General features: G+C 45.0%; 1 protein-coding gene across 1 annotated transcript in view; it reads left to right on the top strand.

The window, feature by feature from the left end:
* Positions 1 to 6,018: 6,018 nt before the first annotated feature.
* The window catches only part of CLPS (colipase), a 30,762-nt gene continuing 26,343 nt past the window's right edge, over positions 6,019 to 10,437 (top strand). The window contains exon 1 of the mRNA XM_078644337.1: positions 6,019 to 6,426. Within this exon, the coding sequence (XP_078500463.1) occupies positions 6,187 to 6,426 (240 nt within the window). The 5' untranslated portion in view covers positions 6,019 to 6,186. The remainder of the gene's footprint in view (positions 6,427 to 10,437) is intronic.

The raw sequence follows: 10,437 nt of genomic DNA, 5'->3' as shown, positions 1-10,437 counted from the left end.
CACCTCTTCTTCCCACTATGCGGTCTTCACGTAGTATTTGATATCCTTGAGGGAGGGCCTGGGTGAGATCAGGTTCAAACTCTATATGGAGCCAGGTCTCTGTCAGAAATAAAACATCTGGGTTTAGCTCTTCTAAAAACATGGATATTTCCTTTGTGTGTTTGAAGAGTGACCCACAATTCAAGAGGTACATGCTTCGCTGTGTTATTTTGGTTACTGGAGCAGAGTGGAGCTGAAATCCACAGTGTGAGTATGTGGTGTGTTGATCTGCTAGGTTCCAAGAGAAATGGCATGGTGCAGAGGCGTTTCCTCTTAGTTTAACCCCTTCCATGCTGATGACTCCCCCAGCTGTCATGCACTACAGTGCTCGTGTGCTGATGACGGCTGGGGGCCGTCATGACCACACCCGCGCTTGGAATGTCCAGCACAGGAGGAGAATCGCGGCAGCATGGAAGGGGTTAAGTAGAGAGTTAGGGCTATAGCTCCTAATATGAGTAGAGAAACGGGCAGGGGTCGTGGCCCCTGGCCCCGGCAGGCCGTTGACGGGCGCAGACGGGATTGTCTTTGGTGCGCCTTAGGCGTGCCCGCTACGCGCGTCTGCAGCGCATGTCTGCTGCGCGAATCGTATGGCATCAGGTTTTTATGTAGCAGTTAGCAATGTGAGCAGCCAATGACGCTACGCCCTCCTCCCCTCTAGCCCAGAAGTGGTTTGATATGCTGCGTCTCCCTCCACATCAATCGGGAAGATTCCCATTGTGGACCGGGGAGAATGCGGGGTGCCGGGTGTCAGAGTGCAGAAGAGCGTGTAAATTAAAAATTACTATTTAGGGGTTCCCTAAAGATTGCGGCGATTTAAAAAAAAATAAACAGCACAGTGAAATTTTAAAGTTAAAATACCGTAGGAGAGCAAAGTGACTGTTCTGCACAGCACGTGTCCGCTGCGCAAGGCGTATGGCATCAGGTTTTTATGCAGCAGTTAGCAATGTGAGCAGCCAATGACGCTACGCCCTCCTCACCTCTACCCTGGAAGAGGTCTGATGTGCCGCACCTCCCTCCACATCAATCGGGAAGATTCCTGTGGTGGACCGGGGAGAGTGTGGGGTGCCGGGTGTCAGAGAGTGCAGAAAAGTGTGTAAGTTAAAGATTACTGTTTTAGGGGTTCCCTAAAGATTGCGGTGATTTTTTTTAAATAAACAGCACAGTGACATTTTAAAGTTAAAATACCGTGGGAGAGCAAAGTGACTGTTCTGCCACAGCGCGTGTCCGCATCAGCAAGGTCCTGGCATCGAGACTCCAGCCTCACCCGGCGGCCCTGGTGCACAAGGACCAAAATGAATTTACACGTAACTGCAGCATGTCACACAACATTAGGCAACTCTCCTAAATGTTAGGTGAGGCTGATGTTGAACAATTCCCAAAGGCATTGGTGTTCTCGGTGGATATAAGGCAGGCTTTCGACTTGTTGCAGTGGAACTAGCGTCAGTCAGTCATGACCCGTATGGCTCTGGGAGAGGAAGGGGCTTGATGGGTTTCACTATTATACACGGACGTGAGTGCACTGGTGCACACTGATAGGTGAATCTCCCTTTGGGGCCCAACCCTGCTACTTCCTCTGCTCTTCGTGTTTGAGGTCGAGCCATTTGCTGTCTTGATGCATGAGGGGGCCAGGGGAGGAGGATCCCACTACATGCCAGGGAACACATAATTTCACTTTACGCGGGCTTCCTGAGGGATGCAAGCACAGGTATTCCGTGGGGTGCGTTCCTTTTGATGGAGTACGGCGTCATCTTTGGTCATCAACCAAACTGGAGGAAATCATGTGCTTTCTCCATGTCCCCTAGATTGATGGAGCCCTCAAAGGCAGTGTTAAATGTTGGATTCCAGTGGGAACCGAGAACTCTCAAATATCTGGGGGTGCAGATCTACCACACACATAATGATATCTGATAGGGCAACCTCGGGAGAGCACTCCGAGCTCTTCAAAGTATGCAGCATACTAAAGGATGCTGAAGCTTCCCATCATGGCTTGAGTTAGCCTGACGAAAACGGTCATGCTTTCCAGAGTCCTTTATTACTTTTCAAATCTAACTGTTTGGGTGCCAATGGCATAGCTCCAGGAACTGATATGGGATGGACATCGTAACCGGGTATCCCTGCGTATGGTCCCGAGGCATACTACCAGGGGTCCCGGACTTTGAACTTTATTACTTTGCAGCGCAGCTGCATTGGGTCGCTTGCTGGTTGACGAGGCTTAATATGGCAGAGATGAGAGATTTTGGATCCGTTTGTAATGAAGTGGCATTGCTGAATATGCTACTGGGAATCACACTGGTCCCAAGCACCATGCTTCGGCTTCTGCGCATAGTGCTTAGGTGCTGGAGGGGCGCTTGCTGACAAATGGGATTGGCTCCATATTCATGCACTGGCGATACCGCTGCTAGGGTTCCTGGAGGCCAATAGAGAATTATTTACAGCCCGAAGATTGAAGGGGTGGACAGAGGCAGGCATGGAGACTCTTGGGGACTGTTACTCTGATAGCTCCTTTAGAACTTTGGAGGTGCTAGAGATAGACAGCGGTCTATGGACTTATGGTATACTTGTTTCAGTGGTATGGTGGTGCTATGGTGCACTAGGCCAGAGCCCCCTGTCCATGAGCTAATGCAGTCCTGATGACCATTGGCAGGGGACACCACCTTATCTCCTGGCAGTATAAAATGACAATCGCCTTGAGGTGGGTGAGTTACCAGCCCTGAGAAACAAGGGAATATGGGAGAAACTGCTTGGAAGGGCCTTCAAGAGGAAAGAATGAGCCCAAACTTTAGAGCACTCATAAGTTCACTCCCGATCCGTGTCACTGCCGCCTCAGCTCGCCCTCCAGGGAGCATACGGGCGTCGAAAGAGGCAGCTGCGCTGCAGCCAATCCATGATATCGGGCACATGTAGTCATACCATGGCAGCTCCTCTCCGGGCACGTTCCTACAGGAGAGCAGGATCATAAAATTAAAGGCCGGTAGCCTGCAAGCCGGATGAACGCCTAGCACGACACAGAGGAGTTTGGTATCAGCCTCGGACTCCAAATGTTTTGCAGAAAGCCTCGGATTGTGAAGGTAGAAAGCCAGCAAGGCAGAAGAGGAGCAGTGTGGGACATCTGCCTCCCCCGCTCAGGTACGGCGGCGAGGGGCTGCCTGCCCTGGGATCGCCTGTAAGATAACCCACCATGTTGGCATATTTGTTATGCAAATAAACCTGCATTTTCTCCACTAAGAATGTGTCTTGTCTGATTATTTATCCAAATTATTGCTGTGGGAGGGATGGGGAGTGTTGCCGATATTGGCACTAAGCCTTTGACTTGGCAAGGTTTGCAGACAGCCTTGGTTGTGAGGCTGACAGCCAGCGAGGCGGAAGGGCATCTGTGTGGGACAAACTACCCCCGCATGTCCGGGAGGTTTAGCGGTGTTCTGCCACAGACCATGCAAGAGACAGCCGAAGCAGGGATGGCGGGCTGCATTAGCGGATGCAAGTGGTTTCCCCAAACTGAGGTTTTGTTTGTCTGGGGTGATCCCGACTCTCATTCAGTGTAGATCTTCTTTCCTGGATATGAGCAGGGTTTCAACGCTTTCTTCCTAAATAGTCCAGTCTTCAATACGATAGTTTCCTGTGTAGTACTGGATGTATGGTAGGACCAAACAGTTGTTTATTATGGATGTGTATGAGTGAGCCAAGGCCCCATACCTGGCATTTGCTACTTGCTGGTCTGCATCTCGGATTGAGCAAGGCTTGCAAGCTCGTTCCAGGGTCCGTCTTCTGTGAGAAATGTGCCTCTCTATTTTCAAAACGGCAAGTCTCTGCTTATATGTTAAGAACTCCCATTCTAGAAAACAGCATCTGGGTCTCTTTGTTATGTCTATGTGTTAGGTGTGTTATTGACTGACCACAAAGAACATCAGGGCACAGGGTTGTTCAGCCTTAGACGAAATGTTCAGACTGAATCCCAGCCCAAGAGCTCCATAACAAAAAACATGTGCAGTTTATTTCTAAGAAAATAACGTAGCACAAAAATAAAAATGTAACGTAGCACAAAAATAAAAATGTAACTTCGTAACATGTGCAAAGCAAAAGCGGCATACAACTGACAGTTAGGCTAGCATATGTGAGTACTACAGTGGGCCCTGTAGAGAACTCACAACACATATGGTACAGGGGAAAGGTGATTTAAGTGAGCTGCGAACTCGCACTAAATAAATGCCTTAAAGGGTTTAATTTCACTAATAATTTGAGATTCGACTATATGTGGTCTAATTATTTAGGGAACTTTTAAGTAGTATGTGGCTCTCAGTCATTATTTTGTGACTTCTGCAGTTCTCACTTTATTTGTATAGGTTTGTTTTTTGTTTCAAATCTATTAAACTCTGAAAAGGAAATGGGAAAGACATTTTGAATGGGTTAAAGAGTAGCAAGGACTCCGTCTGTTCACAGCAGCAGATAGGATTACCAAAATTCAAGCCTAGATGCTTCATATGAACGAGTAATGAAGATTGTGGATAAACAAGGATATTTATTTTGATAAGCTCTAATACAGCGTTGAATACCCTTTTAATGTTACGGATATATGTGTGCTTTCCACTAGTCTGCATTTTTGCTATTCTTCTCTTTCTACATAATTGCGTATATATACAACTATTTTGTGTATTAAATGGTTACAATTTAGGTGTGTTAATGCAAAATGTAGTGCTCGCTATTTTGCATCATTTAGTTAAGTGCTACTGGTAATCTTTGATTTTTTGAAATAGATACAATATTTAACAACTGTGTGCTGAGAGTTCTGTAAGTACTGACCTCATCAGTGAAATCCTGATGAAGGATGGATATCACGCCTGAAACATGCCATGTTGGTAGGGTGTTTTTAAATTATGCAGTTTTAAGTGTTGGGTTTTCTTTTTTGATTTTGAAGAAATAAAACGATCTGCTGAATTCTGTCGGGTCTCTGGATTTCTTGGTACAACATCCTCTCAAGTAACACCAGAGACTTGAAAGGGATCTTCTAGGTGCTCACGTTTGATGCTTGTTTTGTTGGTGATCTGTTGTCAGGAGCAGCAGGGCTGCCATCAGGTGAGGAGTTGGAGGATGGGAGCTGTTTGTCACCACTGTTAATTTGGGGCTGGATGGGCAGGACCAAGACCCACAACACCCAGAGGTTAAATACATTTTACTGGCACTGGTTCTTAGCTTAATGGTGAGGTTCTGCCTAGACAGGAACATCTGCTAAGATGACAGCTTCTATTAGAGCACAATTCAGGTGAAACAAGGAAACATTTCCACGACAAAGAAACATTTCCACGACAAAGAAATTTGAAGGTCGCTGCCTTTTACTGATATGTTTATCTTGTGGCTCAAATGAGATCCATGTGACGTCAAAGATGACCCAGAGCTGAGAGATTTGAAGGTTGTAACGACCCTAAAGCCATTCCAAAGAGCCGGCCTTGGGAGTGGGCCCACCACCTGCTAGGACTTCAGTCTTGCGTCAGTTGAAGCTGAGGAGACTTTTTACATCCAGCAGAGAGTTTGCTTGAGGCACTTATTTTATGTTATGTTTTAAGGACTAATCAAGCCGTTCTACAATCCGGTCAGATTGTGGCCGGTGAGATTGTGGGTGCCATCTGCGTACAATTGAAAATGGATTCAATAATGGATCCATTAATTGCCCGTGAGTTGTTTTGAGGTTACTGGGAGCAAGTAAACATCACAACGGAGGTGGAGATGTCAGACCTGGGGTACACTGTAGGGGGAAAAGCAAGGAGAAAACACAGCCTGTGGGGATCAATATGCAAGATGACGCAAGGAACTGCACAGGTTTCCCTGCAGACACTTAGCAAGTTAAGCTTTACGTAACTGTTAGCAGGGTAACTAGGGCCTGGGATCTGTTATCAGTCTACGGTTTATTCTTTTATGAGACTTGCAGGTGACACGTCCACAGTGCGGCTTTGAGCCTTGCCCAATACACCTGCCTGGTTCCCGCTCAAAGAACCTGGCGTTCTGCCCTGTGGTATCACCAACTCACTCGGAGTGGGTTGAATTTGTGACTGCTACTGATAAGAGCGGGGTCACGTGCCCCAGGAAGCGTTGTGACATATACCTGGGAGCCTCTGCCTTCTGAGGGCCCAGTGTAGACATTGCCTGGACAGGACGATGAAGCTGACACTGATCCTACTGGTGGTGCTCCCTTCAGCACTCAGCAATGTGATTCCAGAAGCAAAGGAGCTCGTCGCCAATGTGATCCCTGAGAAGAATCTGGTTGCCAATGTGATCCCAGAGAAAAATCTGGTCGCCAATGTGATACCAGAGAAGAATCTGGTCGCCAATGTGATCCCAAAGAAGAATCTAGTCCCCGATGTGAGCCCGGAGGAGGCAGGATTGATCATTAACCTGGTAAGCAGTACTTGGTGAAGTGTCCATTTCTGGCCAGTTTGGGGTTCCATGTCTGCAGGTAGAACCACTCAGAACCAGAAACCCCCTGGTAGCATTGAACGTGATATTGACCATGTAATGTTATGTTATGTTATGTTAATTGTACTTGTACCGCGCATGGCTACTCATGAGTGTCCCGGCACGATGACTTAAGGGGAGCAGAAAACTAACAGATGAAGAAATGCGTTCCCCTGTTAAATGGATCCCAAAAATAAGAAAAAACTTTTGCAAGAAATGTCATCATTTTTTTTGCCGAAGATGTGGATTTATTAAAAAATATATATAGGTATGTAATACATCACTGACAAAGCTGAACCAGAACGGTGGCAGAATGAATATATATTCAAATACAAACATATTTCTATTTGGTAGATTTTCAAAATGTAATGCAAGTTCAAATAGGCATTTTCGTACTCATTTCAAAATCGGTGTTACTTAAAGTACCGTGGTGAAAACCTTCATGTAGCTCATCAATAAAAGAAATCATTTTCAGACAATTTTAAAGTACCTTGTAAACTGAAGGTTCAGTTGCGCAAAAATAATAACAATAATACTAAAACAGTTCTACTGGCAAGTTGTATGTAAAGTAGCTACATCATGACAAAAGGTTCGTTACGCTGTAGGAATTTAAAAATACATTTCTAATAGATAGGAAACTTTACTGCACAAATGGTAGCCACAGAGCAAATCTGCTCTTTCTCGAACCCACAGAAGGCAATGCTAGGCACTGCTGTAACCCCCATGGTGCAGTTGGGATCGGACCCAGGTTTCCACTCCCTGGGATTCGGGGAGTTTCAATGGTCTCCCCCTAGAATTCAGTTTTCTTTATTACTTGTCATGTACAACAATCTTAGAGGAATAGCTTCCAAGCTGCATGTGTGCAAGGACAGGGGTCGTGAGGTTTGGAGCAACCTAAACTGACTCTCTAAGGCAAGGAAAGAAAAATGAGACTGTTGCCCTGTCTCATCAACGAAAGCATGTTGCAATCCGGTAACAAGTATGGCCACTCCATTGGCAAGCTTCTAGAAAGGACATGGATTCCTACATCTAAATAGCAGAATAGCTGCATCTAAACAGTCTTATAATTGGGGGCACAAGACCTGAATCCTCCGTCAATATCTAAAAAAGGAGGACTTTCTTTTATTAGAGACAGGGTGCAGGGGCATGGCTATATGACTGTATACTCAGTGAACTCCTACATATCCAACACATGAGGATGGCATTGGCCAACAGATGGGTACTGATATTTTGAAACACATTTCTTACAGGTCATCTCTAATATCTTTCGCTGCATAAACCCAAAAATGAGTAACTGATAGCAAATATTCAGGAAATATAGTGTTCACGCGTTAAAAATTATGTATTTATTTTTTGACCTATAAGTGATCATATTGAATAGAAGGTAAAGAATAACCAGGCTAAAAAGAAAGCTGCAGATCAGACAAAAAAATTCATTGGGAGTGGCAATTAACTCATCATACTTCTCTTAAGACTAACCTGGAGGAGATGAATTGAAATCAGCAGGAGGAGGTGGTGGAGGCGGTAAAAGCATTGCTGAACACGGAGGATTCTGAAAATGAGGGGACTGCTGTGGAGATAGCGGTGGAGGCATTGATGAGAATAATAGTGGCATAGATGAATAGGATTACATGAGTGGGGAGTGGAAGTAGATGGAAGGGGTGGGGTTGATGAAGGGAGCAGTGATGGGAGCAAAGGTTAGCCTGACAGACACTATAAATTTTCAGGTCACGCAGCCAGGAGCTAGAAAGGCTCCTGGCTGCCTAAGCTGAAATGTGCAGGGCTAAGGATTTCACAGCTCCTGTGGGAGTGACCTACTCATCTCAGCAAAGGTCCTTGAAGCCCTCCCCCTCAGTGATGAGGGGTAGCATCACTCCTGACATCGCACCTGGGCACTTCTGTTTTAAGCCCTGAAGCGTCAAGGTTCGAGTGTCAATCAGTGACACTTTATTATAGAGTGGGGTGGAGTCAGCAGGCTTACTGACCCCATCCCACTCTGTGACAATGTAGGGACTGCTGCCTTCCCTCATTGACTGACGTTAGGTCCCAAGCCTCCTGGGACCTCCAAGGTAGAGCTACAGGTAAGTGGTTTTTTTTAAATAATGTTTGTTGTGTGCATGCATGTATGTTTGAATATTTGGTAATGAGTGTTGTGAATTTATGTGAGCGCGTTTGTGAATACAAGGTTGTAAGTGTGTATGTGTGCGCATCCTATCTGCCCCCTTTCCTCTTAAAATTACCATCCACCACTGGTCACAGGACCCTTGAGGCCAGGGCGCCTCACCCATACCTCCATTGGCCTTCGTTCAGCAGTAGTAGTGCAACTCACCAGGGATTGGCAATGCAGGAGTTGCACGCACACCAAAGTACATTTGCAAACTTCAAGGGCTCTCTGCTTCTCGCATAAGCACTTTTAACATGTGCTGCCTGTTTTGGGGCCACTGGAATTATGCAGCAATGAAGGACAAAATGATGTTGCAGTGTTGACTAAATTAGGCAGCAAAAAAAGCTGCAGCATAATGCAGGACTTTTTCTGATACTTTATTATTTTAACATTTTTACATTTGCTAACAGACTCTGCAAAGATTTTGCCTCTTTTTTAAATTGTACCAGTGAAAAATACAAATGCAGCAGTGAGAAAGGTGACCAGTCAACCTTTGCAAAGGGCCCTCCACTTCTTAGCAACACAAGTCACATTTTTTTTATCCGTTTGAGCTACAAACAATTTGTTTAGTTAAAATCGCCACATTATGCAAAAGACGATGTATTATCTGGCAAATACGGCAGAGTCATAATTGTGTGAAAAACATTTTGCAAACTAGGATATTTTGCAATTCATATTTGAACTGCTCTTGCGGCAAAAAAGTGCTGATGACAGAAACTTTTTAAAATTTTTATTTTATAGCATTTTCCCTTACATTAAATCAAACACATTTATAGACGATCCCATGGTTATCTTGCATTACATCACATGTGTATAACAAACAACGCATAATACACTACCCAGTAATATCATGCACATCCGTAAAGCATACCAGCAATGACACATAATGTTTTTTATACAACAATTATGTAGCACTTGTAAGAAGGTCAGGGTGTTCCCGTAAATAGATGGTCAGTGGTTCCCAAAAGTCAGATAGTTTAGCAGTTGCGGGCAGTTCGCTGCATATATCTGAAAATTTTCTTTACAGTAAGTGGTGTCCAGGAGCCATTGTGGTATGGTAGGTGTTTTCTTACTATCCCAATGGATGGCGACTCTACGCTTTGCTAAAAGTAACATTATAGCAACCAGTTTTTTGCTGGTAGATTTCAAATGAATTATGTGGCCTAATAGGCATAATTGTGGAGTGCAAACCAATGTGCTATTTACAATCGCATTTAAAGGCTGAACTACTTTCTCCCGGTAGAGTCGTACTTTTTCACAATTCCATGCTAGGTGCACAAAATCATCCTCATTCATCTTGCAGCGTTTGCATTGTGCATCTGCGCGCAATCCGTGTTTATGTAAGTTAAGCGGGGTGTGATAAATTTGGTGCAAATATCTAAAATGTATTAGACGTAGGTTCCCGTTGGGCTTTAGGAGTTCTGTCAGTGCACAGCAGGCTTGCCATTCTGCATCAGATAAAGGTGTGGTTAATATTACATTCCACTTATCATGCGCCTTTTGCGCAGTAGCGCCGATTTCCCTCTGCAGAATAGTGTATAGTCTTGCTACCATGTGAACATTACTAGGAGCTGTGATTAATTACTGTAGGGATTCAAATGTAGGCGGTTCCGCCGGACATATGGGGTATAATTCCTTAATCGCTGCACACAGCCTATAATATGCAAATTTAAATAATAATGTCTGGTTGCTGACAAATGACAGGTTGGTCTGTGAGAGAAACTGTCCGTTCAGATATAAGTCCCCCATCACTGTAATGCCCACCTGTTCCAACAGTCCAATGCTAACTT

This window comes from Lissotriton helveticus, chromosome 5_1, assembly GCF_964261635.1.
Source record: "Lissotriton helveticus chromosome 5_1, aLisHel1.1, whole genome shotgun sequence".
NCBI lineage: Eukaryota > Metazoa > Chordata > Amphibia > Caudata > Salamandridae > Lissotriton > Lissotriton helveticus.
The sequence above is the reverse complement of the archived record's forward strand: the minus strand, read 5'-3'. Positions and strand labels throughout refer to the sequence as shown.